Source organism: Centrocercus urophasianus, unplaced genomic scaffold (genome assembly GCF_019232065.1).
Source record: "Centrocercus urophasianus isolate 14NV4802_14NV808 unplaced genomic scaffold, USGS_Curo_1.0 seq_40, whole genome shotgun sequence".
In the NCBI taxonomy this organism is placed as follows: domain Eukaryota; kingdom Metazoa; phylum Chordata; class Aves; order Galliformes; family Phasianidae; genus Centrocercus; species Centrocercus urophasianus.
The window spans coordinates 4,377,570-4,400,879 of NW_024884978.1; the positions used below are offsets into that span (position 1 = coordinate 4,377,570).

At 40.4% G+C, this 23,310-nt stretch overlaps 1 protein-coding gene across 1 annotated transcript in view; it reads left to right on the plus strand.

Annotated features, from left to right (window-relative positions):
* CA10 (carbonic anhydrase 10) overlaps nucleotides 1-23,310 on the plus strand; it is a 152,945-nt gene that overhangs the window by 123,867 nt on the left and 5,768 nt on the right. Inside the window, exons 6-7 of the mRNA XM_042833040.1 lie at nucleotides 19,954-20,049; nucleotides 20,488-20,560. Of these exons, the coding sequence (XP_042688974.1) occupies nucleotides 19,954-20,049; nucleotides 20,488-20,560 (169 nt within the window). The remainder of the gene's footprint in view (nucleotides 1-19,953; nucleotides 20,050-20,487; nucleotides 20,561-23,310) is intronic.

Genomic DNA, 23,310 nt, shown 5'->3' on the forward strand with positions numbered 1-23,310 from the left:
ATAGTTTCAATGTAAGGACTTTAAAAATGAGCATCAGATTATCATCAATGCATTTAACACTGCTAATACGGAATAAATGAAAGGCTTTGGAATGTTTAAAAAAATAAATTGAGCATTTGTTTGTGCCTCAGATACATTCTTGAGAGCATTCAATTCTGCACTCTTTGTGTGAGCATCCTACTATAGAGTAGCAATGCAAAGAAAATCTTGGCTCAAGCGAAGAGCACAACCAAGACACCAATCATTCACGTCCGCTGCCTGATGTCTCCATGCAAAACTGCTTCTAGCACAAGTGTCTGTGTCATTAATGAGGCCATCTTCTCTCAGAAAGGAAGAAACAGAGAATAGAGCAGAATAGTGCTGCTGTTTGAGCTCTGTCTACCTTGTTAAAATACAAAATAAGATAAAGGTAACTGAACCTACAAGAGTCATGAAGAAAACTGGACCCTTTAAGCTTTACTCCAACTACCTCGAGGCTGCGCAGTGCAGTGGTCTTATCTACATAGAGGAAGAAAGTCAAGGAGCTTCATTGTTTATGCTATGCACTTTTCAAACAAGACTCCACAGTGCAGAAAATAGATTTGCACATATAAAGCCCACCAAGTCATCTTCTGAAAACCTATGACAGACATTATAAGCACAAAATGACTTCACCTCCTACATGAGAAATAAAATGATAGCCACGAAGTATCTGGATAAGTGAACATATATTGCATCTACACAGAAAGTTTGAAACCAAGATTTGTTTTTTTCTGCTGCAAAAGCTAATAAAAAATTGAAGCAAAATATAAGAAAACAGAGGTGGGGGAAGGAGACCAGAAATTCTGAAACACCAGCCTTCTACTACTTCATTTTCTATGTGAAATCAGGCAAATTGTACGTGAGTAGGGAACTTTGAATGATAGTGAAGGATTATTTATCAGAGAGATCAGTGCTGCAAATCCAACTTCTGATATTTTTAGAAGCAGGACTGACAGAGAAACAGCCTGTGAGAAACATCTAGCCAGCTGAAATCATTTAATCCAGTCTTCTGCAGAATTAGAACGATCTCAACTGCTAAATCAGAAGAAGTGATATTGTCATGGAGGCCTTCTGCACACCTCTGCTTTGCCTGTGTAGGTCTGAATAACCTCTCCCAAAATGCTTCTGTTGACTTCAGTGATGCTGGTGAAACAAAGCAAATCCATCAGCAGGTCAGAGGAAGCCATAGGCACAGGCTGACCCTAAACATACTGCTTGTTCCAAGCTGCAAACCAGCCACATCTCCTTTTATTGGGTGAGGCCCTAACTTCTTCCAAAGGTAAATGTTAGCCATGCCTTTCTGTGACATGGCTCAGGCCTCTGCCTCCTCTCCTGCATTCTACACAAAAACATGTTTTCCCCACACATTTCCCTGTGCAAAATTTACTGCCCTCCATCCAAGCCTGGACTTCTGTTTGCTTTTTGTTCCCTGTAGGATCCTCACTGATGTGAGGATGTGAGATTCTCCCAAGGCTGTTCAGCAGAATACAGGGCAGCACACACTCCTTCCTCAGGAAAGGCAGCAGGTGATGCCCATTGCCACAGGTCATCTGTATTTTGGAAATTTTATTGGAAACGATACGGGTCATTTTTAAGTGTTGCAGCCAGAAGATAAGTTTACTGTATTCCTGTGCTGATTAATGTTGAAAAATAAGCCTCTGAGGGCAGTACCAGATGAGGGAACACATGTCTAATGGAAGGGTGGTTTAGTAAAATCTCTATAACCTTCAGATTAATGTTCAGCTTCAGAGGAGAAAGTCAATAGGATAATGAATTAAACTGCTAGAGGAATAGAATATAAATCAGGAAGAGGTGGAGGTATTGTCATTACTGCAGCATAAGGAGACTGTTCACGTGGGGAATTCACATCAGTGGGAGATGAGCACCACGTCAGGAGCAGGAATGCACCCCTGTCCACCCCAAAGACTACAGGTGGGCTTCATCAGAAATGTTACAAGATGCTCATACACACAAAAGCAGAGTTAGAGTTTAAAAGCCACGCTTATTAGAATTGACTACTGTGTTTTTCTAAACCAAAATCAAATGTTGTATTTCCTGCTAGGTGGGTTTTATTGCAGATTAATATAAAAAAAATAGCAGTGAGCAATGTATCAGCACAAACTGACCACCTGACCATGGTGTGCCAGTTTAAGAATTACCCATTGCAAATTCTATTCCACTCTCATCTGACAGCGCAGGGAAGTTGGCATTTTAAGAGATGTGATGTAGGAGCAGAGCCCAGTCCATCTCCTCTTAATGCTATGTGGTGACACAGCGCCTGCCCCTGCATCTGGACCCACCATGACTTTGAGTGTGGCCCACCAGGGGAGATAACCAGACAGCAGGACTTGCAGGAAGGCATGTTGGAAACCACTGCTATTCAGTGAAGTGAAATTCATCAGAAATATTTTTAAATATTCCCAAAATACATCCCAAAGAAAAATGAGCTGATAAAGCAAGTTGCTAAGCAAAAGCAGAAGAGTTGTTGACTAAATGCTAAGGCATTTACTGTACCTGAACCCAGGAATAAAACAGTAGGTGACAGTGTGGTGCAAATGGAAAGGGAAGATAAAAGGATATACTTCAGTTCACTGTATATTTTCCTGTCAGCTACAGATTATATTGTTCCAGAAGCGCAGCGTGAAGTAGCACACAATAATTAACCATCGTTTGTTCTTCTAAACATGCAGTGAAGTATCATTATTCATTTTTCATCCTCTACATACATGTGGGTGTTCCTTGCCAGAAAACTTTTCTCCTTTGAAACCTGCTTTTCTGAATCTTACAGAATCTTAACAGAATTGCAAGAACTGCCTGAGCAAACTACAAGCTCTATGAAAATGTCAGTTTGTGTTCATGTAGCAACACAACAAAGTATCTGCTGCTTGGAATAGTAAATGTTGAATTTCTTAGATATGGAGAGGAACAGATCCCCTTCAGTAATAAATATATTTTTGCACATGTTTAGATTTCAGATGCCAACTGTTATCATTTCTAGGGGGAGGGGGAAGAGGAAAAGAGTGTCAGTGTACTGAGAGCACAGTCTGTCACAAACTATAATCTAAATCCCCTTGGTGCCTCAATTCTAAAATCCAGCATCATAAAGCAATAAGGTGGAGTTTTTCTGCTTAGAGTAGCAGCTGTAGGATTTGCTCTTTTAAACCACTGGGACAGTAAAACATTCAGCCCTCTAAACCTCTGGTGTCACTTATGAAGCGTTCATTTTGCCTTATTCCAAATGATTATAATTTGCTTGGGATGGCTCTACTTGATATTGGATGATTCTTCTTTAATTAAAGAGCAATTTACCCCTGCAGCCAAAAAACTACATTTGTTCTGCAATGGGTTTTATGTTACTTGGGAATGAGTTTTCCATTACACTTCTCATAAATTTTAACTTTTTCCACAAATGCATTTATTGCAACATTCCAGAGAAAGGAGGAATCAAACTAATTCCGTACTCAAAAGTTCCTGCAGCCACGTTCCTGGACAACCACAGAAGAAAATAAAAAGCAAGATTATATGAAGTTTTATCATCTTCACAATTTACAAAAGGAACAAAAAATAGGGAGTGATTACTGCTATCATATTCCTAGACAAAACTATCATGAAAGCCATGGAGTTTTGTCTAGATTGTACCACTTGCTATTTGTATAATGTAATTATAAAATGATTATTGATCTCAGATAGGAAAAAAAAAAAGCAAAACCTTTTAGCTCAGTCTCATTTAAGTGATGCTTTCCCCGCTGGAGGATAAATACTGGCAAACAGACCATTAACTGAGGAATCCAAAGTTAAACAACGGACGACACAAAAACCTCCAAGTTCCATCACCAAACCCAACGGAATTTCTCAGGCACTTGCATGTTAGGTGCTGGGCACTCGCGGCCATAGCTTGGTTATGCTGCCTTGAATCATACCCAGTTCTGGCCCTTCTTAGGGCCAGAGAGATTAAGAATGGCTTCTGTAGACTCCAGAGCCAGGATTCACTTTGGAATCTGGCTGCAGTAATGTTGGGGTTACGCTGAGCAAATGGAAGAACTTCAAACAGCACGGTGACCCCATTCCTGCACGCTCCAGGCTTGCTGGGCAGCCCTTCTTGTGGCAGGCAGGAATTCCTGGCTCATACCCCATCTTTCCCACATTTCATCTGGACTCTGTGATCACTGGCACTGAGGACATGAGTGGGGCAGGGAGCACATCCTCCAGGGGCTGAATTAGCCCAAGAGTCTTTCTCCAGGGAGCAGCCTGACGTTTTGCTCCTCCCTGATAACAATTCTTGTTGTCTAACACAGTTGTGAAGCCTTACCATTTACTCTCTAACCTTCAGTTTACTTCCATAGCTTCAGCTCCTCCTTTGTTAAGTCTTTGTCCCTTACCTTATGTTTAATAGTTTCTTAAGAATCATTAAGAGCTGTTTCAGTACTGTAGTAAAAAGACAACTAAATCACGTCAATGCTAGTGGACTTTTTATTACATGTTCAGGGATTCAGGGAGCACTGTGAGGTTGGAGAGCTGCAGTTTTCATTTAGCATACCGCTTTGACCTTCCACCACCACTGTAGACCTCTCCTTAATTAAAAGCACACAAGCATACAGTGCCTCCAAGAAAGTCAAAACACTTTAACTTTAAGGTATTTCATTTTAACCAGCTAGTTTGTCAACAATTTCAATAAGGACTGAGAAGGGAATACTTTTAAACATTCTTTCCTAACACAAAATTGTGACAGATAATGGATTTGCATGTTTTACAAACAATGAAGAGAAGTGAACTCACAGTTACTGTTTTACAAGCATGTTCTGAAATTATTACAATTAGGTCAGCTTCTCGGGCGTACCTATCTTTAAAACAGCACACGATAGCAGGCACATCAGCATTAACTCTTCAGAGAAAGAGAATTCACAAGGTTAAAACATTTCTTTAAGGTCCATTTTCTTTCTGCTTATCTTTTAATATCTCACCTTTACCTGCCTGCACCTTATCTCTGGATAAACTACTGGAAATCACACATCTGCCAAGACTCGCTGGATGCAAACTCATCAGAAGTGAACAGAATGAGAAAGTTGCTTTTCAGTAGGTTTGTCCTTTTCTCCACTCTGCCACAAAAACATTCGCTAAGTGACGCTGCCACAGACAGGTTAGAAAAGCACCATATACAAAGTTACTACTCTGGAAGTTTTACCAAAGAGAGTTCTGGATCTTAGCTAGGAAGATCCACTGCTGTCCATCTATCATATCAGCTCTTATTTACCATTTCTTATCAGCATATGAACGTGTCACTCCCAGGAAATTCTGCTAACAGCAGAATCAGTCAATAACGCAGTCGTTCTACTTGACCTTCAGTACAGGACTGATCAGCAACTGCTGTAATATTCCTTCAGATGCATTGCATAATTCCTATGGATCAAAAACAGATCTGTGAATTTACATTCTGAAGGCAAATTCAGTGTGAATGCCATACGTGGGGTGTGTTTTGTTATGTGATTGTTTTGTCCTTTTCTCTTTATTGATTTCTCTCCTGGTTCCTTGAGTCCTCCAACAAAGTAATCACAAAGCACTCGAGGGCTTCTCTGTCACCTTGTATGCTGTCACCAACCCAGCAGTTACACTGAAGCCTACACCCAAAGCAAAGCAGAGCAAAGCATGTGGGTATAGTCTTTACAGGCCCTCATTTTCCACATTCATTCAGGACTTAATATTACAGTATCCATGGCTATGGGAGTTTGGCCACCCAGTTTTCACCTGATGCTTTTTTCCTACCTATTTCACAAGCCTGAAATGCTCTGACAAAGTTGTGTAGAAAGTTTTCCATCAAAACATCAATGCAGAACTTTTTCACTAGACTAAAGCAGCAGAGGAGCATGGATTTCAAATCTGGTTCTAAGATTCTCCAGAAGAAGCAAGAAACAAACCCCAATCCTTTTCTTCTTTTCTGAGAGAACAAAAAAAGCTTATGGTAATATACATAAAAGATGAATTGCTGCCTTGTCTGAAATAGGGAATCATGATTCAGAAAAGGATAAAAGGCTTCTTAGAACCAAGTGTACTCCAAGTACAAGCTGTCAAGTGGTTTGAGGTTAGCGTTCATCTCTTTCTCTCTTCACATAAAAAACAGGGAAAGGTCAATAAAATATCATAAAAATATGCTACCAATAAAAGCATAATTAAAATACATTGAGTATTTGCAGAAGTACCCATCACAGGTGAGACTTAGAACCCTCTATAACACACTTTCCCTATCAGGACACACCAATTCTTCAAACACATAAGCAAATAACCAAAGAGGCAGGCAGAGCTGTAATTGTAATTCTGCATGTTGTGAAATCTCTTTGTTGCTTTGAGGCTTGTGAATTGCTTCTAAACAGCAACAGTAGCATTGACCTGCAGGGACCTGAATTTTACCTGAAATACAAATTACTGCACCAAAAGTGTTCCAGTTAAGTCAGATTTTGGCACATATTGTTCCATCTTTAACTTCAGAGCGGTGGTCACAGCAAGCTATTTCCAGTGAGGTGGGCTAATGGGCAAGCTGGGAAGAAAGGCACTGCTGTGGTTTTGAACAGTACAATTCATCCCTGACCATGCTGGCTTTCTGCTTCAGGCATGGTAGAGCTGGAAGAGAGGCAGTAGACAAGAATATTTCTATGTGCTTCCTGCTCTGCAAATCACAGCCCAACCCTAACAGTTCTGGTTTAAGGCAGAGTTCTCTACAGGAATCTGAAAGCTCCCAAGCTGTAGGTACCCAGATTGCCCCTTTGACAATCTGCCTCTATCTACAAACAATCCTTTATGCACATTTATTGTCTTGCTGAGGAGAGGAACACCAAAGGAAAACCAACAAATTGCTGTAAGGTAAGCTAGGGTGAGGAAACATTGGGTGTCCGGAGTCTTGACTAAATCAACAGATGTGCTGGCAGGAAATCAAGCAGATATCCAACAGCCTCTGTTTGTTTTTCAGCAGAAGTTCTTTGAAATCAAGTTCCCTGCACAAGGTACTTTGGTTTTGACATGTAAGCATTTTCCAGCAAAACCCTTTTTCAGCAAAAAAAAATCCCAGCTTCTGATTACTGCAAGGCCCTATTCTGCGTGAAGCCCAAGGGTGCGTTCAGTCAAGAGGATTTTCACTGCTTGATTTGTAGCTTAGAGCCTTAGAGTGCTGTTTCTCAGTTACAAAAGGTGCAATAGAGGAACTGTTCTCCATCCTAACTGGCAGAGTTATTCCCTGGGGTAATTTAAAAAAAAAATAATCACATTTATTCTCCCAGATTCTAATGGATGTCTGTTTCATTCTCATAGGATTGTCTTTTAGAAACCCAGACAAATGATGAAAGGAAAAATAGCAGAGTAAAAAAAAAAATTAAAAACTTTTTCCAATGGCCTATTTGAAAATACAGACTTACATTTCAGGTATATTGATCATTAGAAACAAATATGGCAAAGAAAGTTGGGAATCTTGTGTTAGAATTCTGAGCTTCTAGACGACAACTCTGGGGTCTGTTCCCACAGCTCTTCATATACATTAACAGACCCAGTGAAAAAAAAGGGACTATGAGCATGTCAGCGCATATGTGAACTTCACATTTATTTGCTCTGAATAAGCCAGAAGAGGAAAACGTGCTACACTATTCAGACCAATTCCTTTGTCTAAAATGAAACAGACTTCTTTGCTAGCACAGAAGAACTGATCAGTTTTTTGACCCCATGCATCTTTCACGTGATCAGTAAACTCAGCACCATTTTGCATGTGGTCATCAAACCACCTCGGGGCAGCGCGAAGCAGCTCGATTTTACCTGTGTGTTGCTACATAGTGTTCTGTGTTCTGTGCTCTAAAAATGGCAGCTCGTATCTCAGAGTGAACGGCCATGATTAAATCTAAAGACCTACATGGTTTAAAAGAAAACATTTGTAAGAGGGAAAAGGCCAGAAAACCAACAAAATTTCTGAGTTGTGTCTTCTTACATCAGCTTTAAGTCTGTCCTTTAATGTTTGTGAAGACGAAAATAAAAATGAAGAGCTGGAAGAGACCATTTCCTTTTAGTTCACTGCTTTGTTTAGAGATGAGGCTGCACCAGAAATCTAACTCAGACACATCATGTCCGGAAGTGGTCACTTCATGTTCCCTGTAGGTATTCTGAAATGCTGATAGCTGCTCACAACAGGCAGTAATGATAGCCCTTATAATGCTTTTTGTCAAATGCTTTACAGTCATTAACATGCTCCCCATTAACTATCAATTACCTTGCAGCATAATTATTTCGCAGATTTTACAAATGGCTGGGCAGAGACAGAGGCTGAGTCAACTGCAGTCATGACAACGGGCTGTGGCACAGTGAGGACCAAAGCACAACATTCTGTGGTGTGTTCAAAGTCCCAGAGATGTTGCCTACCTGATTTCTCAAAATTTGCTCATGGGTATCTTGAATGGGCAGATCTTGTCATTCCTATTTCTGTAGCAAAAATCAATCACCCCAGTGCACTGCACACTGTGCAAATGATAGCATGCAAATGTATTAATGGATAATAGCATGAATTTCCCATCAGATACACACAATATTCTGCCTACCTGAAACAGAAACGCTGCCAAACACTGAAGTCTGTCCTGTAGTGAGCATGCCAAGCTAAGTCATAGCACTCTTTTGAATTGCAGTAGGATTATAAGCATTACAGTATTAAAAGGCACTGAAGCAGTGAGAATAATTTACCAAGATGCATCTTCAAAGATGAAGCAATGCTGATATGGTGAATATCTTTTGCAATATTTCCAAATGCACAGTTACTATTTGAAAGCAAAGTCTCCATTTATTGAACCACCTGATTTTTTTGACAGAGTTCAAACTCTAAGATGTTGATTGATTCTGATCAGCAGATTGGTAACTGAAGAGCTGTTTTGTCCCATTGCTGCTAATGAAACAAATCAACTTTTCCCAAATGTGCAGGTATTTCATTTGCATGCACTGTTTACAGCAGTCATCTCTACGGAAAGAGAAACCATCACAGTTTCTACAAAACAAACTGATCTGTGGTAACAACAGCAAAAGAAAGATAGTCTTTCCTTGTAATTTAAATTCACATTGAAAATGTGAATTCTGTGATAAAGGCAGGTCCTGTGCTGCTGTTTTGTGTTGGTTTTGTTTACTTCTTATTTAATGCAAACAGCAAATGGACATTGCAAATCTTCAGAAAATGGAGAATTGACTTTGATGAAATAGCACAGACTATCATGTGCTCTGAGGCTCAGAAATGGGAACAGAGAGGTTGGTTGTACACCCAGTAGTTGGTTTGCCTGTAGTCTTATTTTACCTTGCTCTCCACTTTCTCATCAAATCTGTTCTCTTTTTATCTTGCCACAAAGAGAGATCAAACAGGTCAAGAAAATTCAGCTTTTTATTACAGCTGCAGCATCATTTCTGCTGAATTGCAGCACCACCCTATACACTTAGATTGCACCTTAATGTTGTTCTGCTCACACCATACAAAGCTAGAGAATAATATTTAAAAACCATGGTTAATGTGGCATTATATACAATTATGTACATCAGAGTAAAAAAACGGAATGCAGGGACAGTTTGGCAGCATAAAGATGTGCAATACAGTGACCTGCCGGAGCATCTTGAACTCATACACCTGTGCTTTCAGAAACACTTGCATGAGCAACCTGTGACATCCTCAGTGATGCTGACAGCAGAGCAGCAGTGCTGCCCTTTCCCACTGTGATCGGCCCCTGAAAAAATAGCAGTCTGTTTTAAGGCATGTACTCACTAACCTTTTAACACCACTGCGAAAGAAAACTAACATATATTTATGGACTGTTTTGCTTCTCTGGGAAATGCACAGTGAGGAATAACACAGCTGGATAGCAGAGCTAACATTAGAAGAATGACATATTTTAAGTGACAGGTAGAAATAGGACAGAGAAGGGCAGGGGATATGCTTGTGTTTACAAAAAGGCAGCATGTCTGGGTCTGAGTATGGGCGAGGAGCGTGTTGTGGGCTTGAGTAGCACATGCTGCATTTATAGGGAGCGTGGCTTATAAGGGATCCTGGCACTACAGGCCATGCTCAAACTAGCATCCTTCTGATTGTAGTTTTTCTTCTGCTGGCAGTAACCAAAGGTGGCAGAGGCTACCGAGGCAAAATTTAACTCTAATGAATGGAGACATTTTCAGTTCTGTGCAGAAATACAGACTGACTTGATAAAACAGTTTCTGTAGAAATTACAGGATGAAAAACAGACAAATTGAAATTTGGACTGGAGCACGAGAGCCAGCAACAACTTCACGTAATGTGGCAGAGAGCTGTGATGCCCTGAAGTAGCAACAAATGCATTTTTACATCTCCTGAGAGTCTTACAGGTTTGGCTTTTTTTCTGGAAACGTCCTAAAAATCTCAACCTTGATGCTCAAGCTCACAATTATTTCAAGCAAACCTATTTCCCCAGTGAGTTTTCCTCCTTTCTTCTGAGGTGAATTTCTACTGCTTGACTTCCAGTTCTGCACAGAACGATCTATTAGAGAAATAGCATTATTTTGTTTTTCCTTCTGGAAAGTGTCAATTTTTGAACAAGATCAAATAATCTCCTGTGCCTCAGTATTGACTAATTTTAATTATTAAAACCTTTGTCCCAGGAAAAACTCTTCAGGCTGTTTATTGAGAAAACAGCTATTTTTAATGGGATTCAGAAACGTCTTTAACTGAGATCAGGGACCACTGGAGACAGAATTCTGGCTGTAAGCTGGGCTCAGAATTCAAGGACTTTTTCATGTCAGAACTTGCTTTTTCCTGCACCTTTTTTTCTATCTCTTGAAACTTGCTATAGCATTAGAAGCACGCAATTTATGATGCAGTAAAATTTAATATATATTTATATACATAAATATATATATAACATATACTTAAAGTTAAAATCCAAACACATGCATTTATGTTACATTTATAAAAATCAGAAATCGATCATTTGTTAGGTGTCATTCTAGGGATATGTAGTCCCCACTGCCATACTTTTATATCAGATCCTTCTTCACAGCAGTCAGCAAATTGGTATTGTTAAAATATTAATTCATACTACGATTCCTCACATTTAGGTTCACTGTTTTGCATCGCTGCAAGATAATTTGATGGTTTTAGCAAGGTAATGGGGTAAGCACACTGCTGCTCCATAACTCAAAATCTACAGACAGCACTGTCTGCACTTAACTCACAATGCAGCTTCCCCTACAGTCATTACAAACCAGCATATAATCACAACAACAAAATTGTTTACCGCGGTACAATGAAATCAAATACATGCTTAACGATGTAAGCTTGACCAAGTAATAATGTAATGTATAGAATCAACATTATCTTCAATTAGGTGCCTACAATGGTTGAGGAGTTCCCAACATTACAGTTCAAAGAGATGGATTTTTATCTGCTCTAATTTTCAGCTCCATTTCATCTGTGCACTAACAGAAAGGTTCTCTTTTGCTATATGAGAGATGTGGCACAGAATAATGAACACAGCGAAGAAATGAAATAAAGGAAGAGGCGGCAGGTGCAGCATCAGAACTGAAAAAACCACGGCTGGTAAAATCAGTAAAAAAAATAATATTGCGGGGTAAAAATAAGACAAAATCCACAAGAGATATTGCTGGTATTAAAAGATATTTTCCCATGCTTCTAACAAAGAGCAAGAGCATTCCAGCCACTGTGCCCCAGCGTTTGCAAGTATTAATGCCTGCCTGTTTGCACAAGGCTGATGCAAACCCAAAGCCAAGTGCAGCACTGCACAGCCCTGCTGCTGCATGGAGAAGCAGGACCTGGGATTCACTCGTGAAGGCACTCCTCCTTCCAGCAGTGCCCTGGTCGGTGGAGGGGCTGCTGTTGGAGGTGGCCCCCTCTGCACCTCTTTGTCTTTCCTGCTCGCTTATGAGAAGTGGTTACTGAAGGAAAGAGTGCTGCACTGAGGCAGACAAATTCCCTAGCAGCTGCACCTTTCACAATCCCTAACTGAATTCAGATATTATTTCCCTGTGGAAGTGACGCTGTTGAACCCATTCCGTTTGTGCTTCAGGGGTTTATGGCTCTTCTAGAGGGAACTGGAAGCAGCAGAAAACAAACAGTGCGTGGGATCTGCACAGAAGTCACAGACGTTCTGAAAGCCGGGCCCTTTGCCAGCAAGAACAAGGAGCTGCTTTCACATGACTGAGACCAGGCTATCTGCCAGCACTAACTAGTTTACTACATGGACAAAACGAATTTCAGAGCATTTAATTGGATCATCATCCAAATTCAACTTTTCTAATAGTAGAAAGTTCAACAGACTGAAGATTCCTTCAGGAGTTCTGCATTTTGGAGTGTGGCAAATTCCCCAGTTTCCTTTCATTAAGGGAAAATACGTCTGGCCTTTCAGGTATTCCCATGCTGGTACTTTCAGCATTTCAGCTACATAAATTACCCTGTAAATGAATACAGACTGTGTTTTCTAATGGGAAAAAAACTTTGACTTCTGTCCTCTGATGTGGAAATTCTACTGATACAAATTACAAGTGTGACTTTATCGCTGCTCCTTTTCCCACCATCATGCCCACCAGGAGGCGCGTTTTGAGTACTAATGACACTTCACACTCATCCATGCTTTAAAGAAAGACATATAAAAGGCTTATGTTGCAAATCTGAGCTGGTTTTGCTGTGCTCACCATCACTTCCAGTGAAGAGACGAATTACTGGTGATTAGTTTCCAGACTCACCATGAGACAGATTACATCTGAAAGCACACACAGGAGACCCACAGTAGTCTGTGCTCACAAACTCCCATTCCACAGACCTCCAACGTGGGCAGCCCTGCTTTCAAGATTAGCAATATTGCATCACAGTTTCGCCGTCCAGGTGCATTTGCCTTTAGCCTAATTCCTAGCCAAAGCGCTATTCATGTTGTTACGATGAAGTTGTCTGCATAACTGATTTCCATTCTTCACCCTTTTGTTGGCTTAGCTCTGCATCCCACTATTCCAACAGCCCACAAACAGACACAGTAACAAACGTGTCTATAGGATCTGCAATTGGTGGGGTTTTTTTACTGACCTTCACTTATTAAACTCCAAACCTTGTGGATAAGCGCAAATTTGAGGCATATTCACAGCTTTACCTCCTAGCATTTAGATGAGTTTTCAGGTGACTTCTTGACTTTAAGCATTTGTGTTTTACAGGCAAGACAAACTATGTAGCAGAGGCCACTGGTATTTAGCTAGACTGGGTGACAATTAGCAATGAGTTAGGGAAAAGGTTACTCCTGTGCTGAAAACTGTAACCAGAAAGTTTGAGACGAATAGGAGAGGAGAAGTTCTTTTGCTGTCTGTGCAAAGCTGAGACTTTTAGTTGTGGATGCAAGGAAACAGCTGTAAGTGATTATATAAAACAGGAAAGTGCAGAAAATACCTTTAACAAAGAAAACCACTGTTAGATCCTTGAACTTCCACCAACTGCAGCACAATCTAGGCTAAAGGAAAGGCTTCTGCGATGACCCTCTTTCTCTGTTTGTAAACTAATCTGTAGTTGTGTGGCTGTACTGAACTGCTCTTGTCACGTGGTAACTCTCAGAGCCCTTTACAAGGTGCCCAGAAGAATGTGTTCTTGTGATAGGCAACTGCTGCTGTGTGTAATTTCATGCCCTTCTAATTTATGCTGGGTACCTTTGTTTTGCCCATCAATCTGTGATATTTTTCTTCTCCTGCCCATCATGCCCACTCTTTCAACTAAAATGTAGCTGTGCATGGTACTTTGGCAAGGTGCACTGAGAGCTATAGTGGCATCACATGCTGTTAGGCTTGAAATACGAATGCATCCTTTTGACGTGCTACTGTGGAGTAACAAGTCAAATGATAAAAAAACATTGATCTCCAATTCACCATGTCTTTGACTTGTAGGAAACAATTTCTGCTGCCTTCTGGAGCGGCTGTGAAAGAAATACAGAGTTATCCAGAAATTCAGGGCACTATTATGTAACTGAATCTCTCAAATTGTGCATTTATACTGAATTCATCATCATGGTGCTTGAGCATCTGTTGTATTTTAAATGAGAAAACGATTTAAATGTAGTGTTTAGTCAGAAATCCTGCACAAATCCAGGAATGATGACAGGCTCATCTATGAGCCTTTTTCCTCCACATTACCTCTATTGTCTCCTACGACGCAGCTTTTGTAGATGATGGATTGGGTCAGTACCAAATTATAGCTTGCAGTGAAATTCTACATCAGCCAAGACATAATCAACATTAAACATTTGAGTTTAGGACTTCATTTTGATCCTCACACAAAGTGAATTGCAGAACAATGCCATTTATTTATGTTTACCAAGCTCGCGCTCATCTGCTAACAATGACTGACAAGAGTGGTTGACTGGCAGGTCAGCCAGAAATAGCCCACGTTCAGAGAACCAGCAGCAGAAAGCTGCAGCACCGACTGCCCTGTCAGATGCTCTCCCAGTGTCACACAGACACACCTCTGTAGCGCTGGGGCTCAGCTTGGGTTTTCCATCACTGCATTTCCTACTATCTGTAAGAGGGTGCAAATGATTGTGACACTTGGAATGGTTCTGGGAACATTTGGGTAGCAACAATCCATCATCTCTTACACTCTTTTTCAGTCAGCCTGAACTGGTACATTTGTATTTTTTACTATTGTCTTGTGCTTAAAAAAAAATCCTCAAGTTTAAAATATTGTCTAAAATACCCAATTTTCTTGTTTTCAAACGAATTAAAACGAGTATATTTTCCTCCGTTAGCAGCCTTATCAGTGCAAGGCAAGCAGGTCAGCAGCCACACGGCTGCCCTGTTCAGAGCTGCCTCACACACAGACTCCTTCAGAGCACGACAACACCCTGCTGGAGCAGCTGAGAGCAGGTGCCCAGGGATCTCAAACTCTTACTCACCTCTCAACTGTATGCCTGCAACTACAGATCATTACTTTAGGCCTAAAGGAGCAGATGTTACTGTTTCAGTGTAAGAGTTACACGCTGAAGATACCTCACAGTGCTAAGGACTTGTGGGGGAAACCTGGGTAAAGAACTGCACACCATTTGCTGAACAGAAGTGCTACATGGTAGTTCTTGTTACTAATTGGTCTAATGAAGTATTAGACAGCATTTGCTGTTTTAGCACTAATTCCTAGCATGTAGTTGTCTCTAGCAAATTAGATTTCACAGCCAGGTACAGCTAACTCTAAACTGCATTTCTGCTTTACTGCACAATGCACGACTGCATTTCTCTGCACACGCTTCAGTGCAGTTGTCTGCTCATAAGCAGAAGATAAGCAAGCTCCTTTCTTGTGTTCTTAGACTTATTCTTTGAAATAAAAGAGAATTATAATCTTTTTTATGCATCTAGGATACAGCTGCTGGAATTGCTATAAATGTGGATGACAAGCCCTTCTATCAAACTGGTATTTCATAGGCATATCTTTTAAATCATGAAATAACTGTCAAAAGCAGCAAAGCAAACAACAACATCAACATTGTCAGCAACAACCTAAAGAACTTGGGTTTTGACAACGATGAGGAATCAGAGGAAGTTACTTAAAATAAACAGCTCTGGCAATTCTGCTTTATTGCACTAAACTCTTTTTAATTGATTTCAGTCTTAAAACCCACAGTGTTCTGACAAAATGCTAAGTAAACTGCTGGAAGTCTACGTGGTCAAGTAACATCTATTTTACCATTTAAAAATGATGTAAGAACATCCCACACAGCTGTGGGCTCAGATGTATGAAATAAGACAGGTGGAGCTAAGGGTCAGTTAGGAAGCACGTGGGTATTGCTGTTTTGGCAGATCCCTCATTTATTGGTAGAGTACTTCATGCATGAGAAAAAGATAGTTTCATTTTTCAAATAGAATTAGTGTGAACCTTAATTTCTGTTTGCTTGAACTGTGACAGTACGCATTCTTCAGAGCCCACCAACAGCCCAGTTCTCCAGCTGTTGCTGTGAACACGTCAGCATAAACATAGAAAAAATCTGGCATGGGCGTTGGACCAGATGATCTTTCAGGTCCCTTCCGACCGCAACCATCCTATGATCGTCTGACTCATTCACAACAGGAGGACCTCAGACTTCGGACCATTTTGCACTGATAAAATTAATGTCACAAATAACTCTAAGGTGATATGTTGTTATTGCTTTTCCAAAATGGTTTTACAAGACCTGTAAGGGCAAATACATTCTAACGTAGGGTTATCAAATGTTATTATTGGGTTTTAACTCCCCCAGATTATTTTACTTGCTGGATTCCTGACAAACAGAAATTGAATTACTTTCACACTTCTTATTTAACTCTATAAAAACGGAACTGTATATTTTTCCTTAACGAAATCTTGGCCACACTCAGCAAGGTTTCTGAATCAAAACAAACATCGAAGTCGTTCCCCAAGCACTTCCATTTGCTTTCATTCCCTGCTGTGCTGGAAATGTGTTTTGTGCTCATTCTCAATCAAGTATCTCAACAGTCTATCAGGTAGCCCAGCATAATGCAAATATTAGAGTTACAGATCAGCCATTCCCTACTGCTGTTCACTTCCTGGTTTAGATCTCTTGTCACTTACAAATCAGGATGTTTATGCACTCAATTATAACACTTCCAGGTGAGGATAAAGAGCATTTCCATTACTCTCAACAGGACTTCAGGGAAAAAAAATAAAAAGTGTGTGAAGTGCTGTGATATTTTAAATTCTCTTAGATTCATACTTCTCCATACCTCACTGCAGCAGAACATTTTGCAGCGAGCTGATATTTATAAAAGTGTGAAGCATGCACACTAGATCGGAGGATTTTTCCAAGTCAGAGTAATTGCCACAAGATTGCCAAAAAGAACCTCTGGAATCATCACCAACACGGCAAACTGCCTCCTCCTGCTCAGCCAAAGGGCCTCGAGCAAAGACCATGCGGAAAATATCCTGCTACCAGCTCTGCCCAAAGATGCACATTCCACCTGTGCAAAGGATCATAAACCACCAAAACGCACTGCAGGTGAAAACCAGCACTTTCCACACTAACAGCACAAGTACTTCGAGCACCGGGCTGATCTTCAGCAAAGCACAGGTGATCCCATAACCAACCCATGTACTGCGTGCCGGGAAAGAGTCCGATGCTTTCCCCGCAGTAGGCAGCGCCAAGCCACAGCTCCCGCCTGCCTGCCTGCTTTCCCCTGAGGGCGCCGCCTGCAGCCCGCGGGCTGTGTGCTCACTGCGTGAACCCCAAGGCGCTGCAGCAGCTCCTGCTGGCATTCCCAGCACCGCCATCAGGTGTCTGAAAAGTGCTGTGTCTGCTCCTGGTCCACTGCACATTTTTGGGCGATGGAACAAGGGCACATTCTGGATTTTCAGCAGCTAAAATGAGAGTAATTAATCTTAATTCTCTCCATCCTCCTGAAAAACAGAACTTCTATTGCTTGAGGAAAGCAAAGAGCTGTAAGTTGTTCAGAGGCAAATTAATCTTAAGGGGGGAATCTTAAAAAAAAAAAAAAAAAAAAAAAAAAAAGAAAAAAAAAAAAAATAAATAAATTATAACAAGATTCTTTATTGCATTGGAGCCTTGAAACTTAAACCAGAACCAAAGGGGACTTTAGCAATGCAAGTTTGCTCTTGCTACACTTTGTTTTTAATACAATGCCATCATTTGAAAAAGTAAGATTTTCAGATATGAGCAGTTTTAGTTGTGTGGTTTCATCTCTGTGGAAAAAAAAACTTGTAATACTTAATGCAGACTGTAGGATTACAGGTATTTCAGGCAGCTTTAAGGAAGTTATTCTGAAAAGAACTTTTATAGGGAATTACATCCTTAATCCTGCTTGTAGTATTCTATATCTTAGATATCTTCATTCATTTGTACATTTCTAAATCAGTCTGTTCCATGTGAGAAACATGAAAATTTTGTCTCTTGTTTTTAAAAAGAAAAAAAAAAATCTAAAAAAAGAGAAAACCATTGAATTTAACCATGATGCCATGGAAACAGCTTTAAAATTGATTTGGCTGCAGGGAAGAAAGATATAACTCTAACATAAAGCAAGTGACAGCTTTCAGAAGAAAAAAGAAAATCTGTCTTCATTCAGCACTGAGTGCATTGAGAAACAATAAAGCTTAGTGAGGTGAGAGGGTCTTCTCAAAATACAGGGAAACAAGATCTCTCAAAAACACTCCATTCACAACCAGTCTGAGTGTGATGAGGGGAGGTGGCGCGGGGCAGACGAGTACCGACCTGCAGGAACAGGAAACTTGAAATGAAAACCACCTGAAAATCACCAGTAAAGACCACTTTCAGACAGGTTCTATCCTTGTACAGGGAGTGCAATACAGTGTGGAGAGATCATTTAGAGATCAGCACAGGAAATAACTATTCTAACTTCTAAGCAGTTCAACGTGTTAACGCAGCCCCTCAGACACGTACATCTGCCTGCAGTCTGCATGCCAGTTTTGCACAGACAGAACTGTGTCTCACTGCTACCAAAGAGGTCCACCAGAGCCAGGACAGCCACAGGCTCATTGCAGCGTAACGCATCGCAGCAGGCAGCACCGCTCTGCACATCGGGCTCCTTCCTGCGGGTCTGAGACAAATATTCTCTACACACTTGAACATACTTGAAGACTCTTGTTCCCATAAGTGCCATCCGTAAAAATAAGAGCTTCACACTGACACATGCTTCCAAGGGTGGAAGGAGAATTTGGCCCTTCCTTTTAGCTGTTCCTTCACTAGTGTTTTGGTCTGCGAGATAAACTTGGTTCATCTAATCTGTTTCTAATCTGGGACTCATTACAGAAGGAATTCTAGTGTAAAACGTATCTCAGTTCTTATTTCTTTGATAATTCACAAGTTAATCTGGTTACCAGAATTACTAGCTGTACATAAAAAGAAGGATATGTTCTAAGCTTCATCATTTCAGTGAGGACAGTCCCCAGAGCCACAGTGTTGTGAAAGTTCACAAGTAGCACAAAGCAATGACTGATGAGCCTGCATGTCTGTGTGCTGTACTGTAAACGCTCTGATTCCTTGCAGGACCTTTAGGAAGCTCACTGCATTCATTCTGCTTCCCAGCTGTCAGAATTCAGTGGATGTCTTCATTGGCTACTTTGACATTTTTACTTCTGTTCTGGTTTGTTTACTTGCCTTAAAACTTGCCAACCATGCGGACTGTAAAAAGGTCAACCAACAGTTCCCTATCCAGAGAGGACAAAATAACTGAAATCAACACATAGTAACTAATTCTGGCTATTTTTTGTCTGCGAACCATTAGCTGTGAATTGTAAAGCTACATATAAATAAATATATAAATATCATCATTCTGGGTAACAAATATTCATTTACACAGAGAGAGAGAGAGATGAACTCTATCTTTGTAACCTAAAATGTACATTTTAATGATGAGTGGAAGAGAAGCTGAGGCACTGAGTAGATCCTGGTTAGCAGTAACACAGTAAGCACTTTGCTGTAGGAGCTTTTGCAACTGAGTTTGTTAAAACCAATGCCAATAGGTATCAGTATTTTGAATTCTGCAAGTCCTGCTTTAAACATTTCCAATCCTGCATCCCATATGTTTCTACACATATTTCAGCCCCTGACTCCCCTGTGCTTGGCTCGAGGCTGAGAAGCACAGATTACTTGCTGCCCGTGGCAAGTGCTGCTCCACTGGGGAAATGATGTCACCCCCTGCAGTGCAATTCATAACTTGATGAGGGTAAATTCACTTACTGGCAATTTAGAAGAAAACATGTTGGTGCTATACCAGCTGAAGCCAGATGGTAAGTGAAATTATTAAAATGGTGCACACCACAGATCTCTGAAAAATTGCACTGCTAAAAAAATATCCTAAACATAGACGGGCTTTTAATATAAAGCAATCGGTGTATAGAGAGCATTTGCAAACAACGCATGGTACAATTGCTACTGTTCAATTGCAATCTTTCCTTTCTAGGTTCAACTGATCCACTACAACCACGAGTTGTACACAAATGTCACAGAAGCTGCAAAGAGTCCTAATGGGTTGGTGGTAGTTTCCATATTTATGAAAGTAAGTATTCAGTGTTGCCAGCATCTAATGTGTAGGTGGTGGACTTGTTCTTCACGAACTGTAAATGCAGAAACTGGACTCCTCATGATGGCACTGCAGTGCCTGGAGGCTCTGATCTGGAATCACAAGACAGCCTCATCCTAGGAACTGAACGTACAGTTCCTGAAAACATAATGGAAAAAAATGAAAAGGGATAAAGAGAGAAAATTAATGATATCATAAAAACCACTCATAAAAGTTTAGTGGCTATGACAAAAGTTATTGATTTCTTTGATTTGGTATTCTTGTATGAAACATGAGATGAATGAGTCAATTAGAAATGAACCTCTCCCAGCAAGTCGAGGCCCTGGGATGGAGGGAATGGGCACAACACAGATGCAGCTCCAGAAAGGGAATGCTTGTCCGAAAGTTTTGACACTGTAATTTTCTCTTCTTTAGGTATCTGAATCATCAAATCCATTTCTAAATCGTATGCTTAACAGAGACACTATAACAAGAATAACGTATAAAAGTAAGTTTCTTCTCATTCACGATAGCTGTATGCTGCTAGTAGCAAACGCTGTGCTTAGTGACTCACTGCATCGAGAGACGCCTTGCATTGAGAAACAGTTCACAAGCTTGTATTGCCAGCAAACCTGCACGATAAACTTGGGAACTTGAAAACATCTAATAAGGTCACAAGTTCATTAAATACTTTTGAGCTTCAAAACCTATTTTATGTTTGGACAAACAGTAAATTGATGAAAATATATTTAATAAATACATGTGATATATTTGCACAGAACACACAGGTAAAACTGCTTATTGTTAGCAGCAGAAGTAGCATATATTGCAGCCTGAATTACTCCAATTCAAATTACAACAAAATGCTGCATTGTTGCCTGTTTTTAACACGCAGCTGTGGATTCAGTATTCATTAACGCTTTCTTTTTGCACAGAAGAATGCGGTTTCTATTTAGCTATTACTGCATGTAATGGGTATATAAGGAGATCATCAACATAGCATGTACATTTGTTGTACCCGTGTTTGGAAAGCCTTCAACTGATAATGTTCAATACTTCCATGCTAGCATATTAAGTAAGTGGAAAACTGGAGCTTAAGCACCAGTTAAAATCAGGGTAATTCAGAGAAAGACATGAAAAATATACAGATTTCAATGGAATAAATTAAACCTCTATGCTGAAAACATTATTCCTTTGTCAAATAATCACTTGTATGCCAAGCAGCCATAAAGTAAGTACACTAAATGATACCAGATTATGAAAATATCATAGACCAGCATCTAGGAAGAGATATAGAGTTGTTTGTAACTGGAATGAGACTGGGTGTCAGGACTGCAGAGCTTAGTTCTCAGCTCTGTCAGACTTTGCCCAGTTTACATCTTTGTAAATGAAGTGCATCAAACTATATACCCTCCAACAACACATGATGCTCTGAAAGCTTCCCGTCTGCATCTCTAGAGAACTCAAAAATCCATTTAACTCCAACAAGTCACTGAACTTCAGGTTTACAATGGAAGTGTTTGGAGAGATTTCTGTACACATCCCTGAAGTTCACAGCCTGATTTCTTTGCACTCTACCTTTTCCCCTCCCAGCAGGTAGAACTACAATCCTACAGTGTTCACATCAAGAAAAAATAATACATTTGAGACCTACATGAGTTGCAAACACGGAATTTTACCCACTAATTCTTGAACAAGAGAGAAGCAGAAAGATTGAGTCTTGCCTATACAACAGAGAATTTGAACAACAGAGCCATTCCAACTGCATTCTGAACGCAGCAGTTCCATGTCCTTTACTATAAACACACACCTGCCAGTGGAGCACTAAGAAAGCTCTTTTCTCCCCACAAACACACACACCTAGCAGATCTCACACTCTGAGCAAGGGAAGGCTCCTGCCTAGTTTTTCCCATTACAGCATCTCTGTCCCATGCATTTACACGAGCATCACAGCTTTTCTTGTGTTCCTTGGCCACACGAGCTTTAATAGCTGACCAGTAGAGCAAAGGCTTGGCAAACTGCAGAGACTCAGAGCAGAGGAGAGACCACAGTTATGGATGTGATGCTCCACAGGGCTGAAAGGAACCAGCAGCACCTTTCCCTTGTTGCGTAAATGAGTGTACAGCCATCACTTCCATTGCAGAGCATTTTCCTTTGGCACTGCATTTTTAGCAGGTGCACCTTCACTCCGGACCTTTCATTGGTTGTTTTGGCACTCGAAGAGAGAACACAATTCCAATCACGCTTCATTTAGATTTTCCAAATGAAATTTCACATTGAGGTGAATGCATAGCAGATTGCAAAATCAATGAATAGTTGAATAGAACCGGAATAGTTTTAGTTTTTAGCCACTGTTATCCCTAACAGGTGCATCTGCTAAAATGAAATCCTTGGTGGACACGATGGACACAGCATTCTCAGTGCAATGGGTTGCTTGCTGTAGTAACAAGTATCGACCAGAAATTTTTTAGTGTAAACTGGGAGTGCGAGAGTGCTACTGAAAGTAATTTTGTGGTTGTCTTACATGATAGATTATAGCATCATTGCTGAAAACTAGTTTTACTTCTTACATTGCAGGGATTTCTATTCTGCCTTCAGCAACTGGAGGTTTTTAAGCTGTGTTTTACAAGCCCACTCCTGAAGGCAACACTCAGCGTGCTCCCACTGTGCCCAATAGGGGGATGGAGCAAACGAGAACAGGCTCAGAGTCAGCAGAGCTAACAGCATACCTACATTTGTGATTATTTTTTTTTTCTGAAGAAGAATAGCAAAAAAATGAAGGAGTTGTAAATCATGCTGCATGAAATGTCCACAGGCAACATGCATGAAAAGGGGAATTTCTACCCTCAGATATTAGTGGTTAAGTAAAGTGAAGTGGACCCCAACCTACTTTTAAGTAGATTTTAAGTACTTTTTAAGTATTAAGTATTAAGAAAGCACAAAGAATACTCTTTGAACTAGTTGAAACAAGGATTCTTTATTCAGAATCTGTGTGAATCTCTAAAATGGAACATGAAAGCATTTTTTCTTTAAGTACGATTCTAGGGGGATTTCTTTCAGAACAGCCATGCCCAGTGGTTGCTTATCATTGAAAAGCAGGAACATTTCAGCTTCCCTAAACTCCATTCTGAAATCTGGGGCTTGTCATTCTCCATAGAAACACCCAAGTATGCTCAGCTAGGCAGAAGAGCTGCAAAATTTTGCATTTTCTCACATTTAATCTTTCACTATAATAGAGATAGCAAGTGAATAGAATAT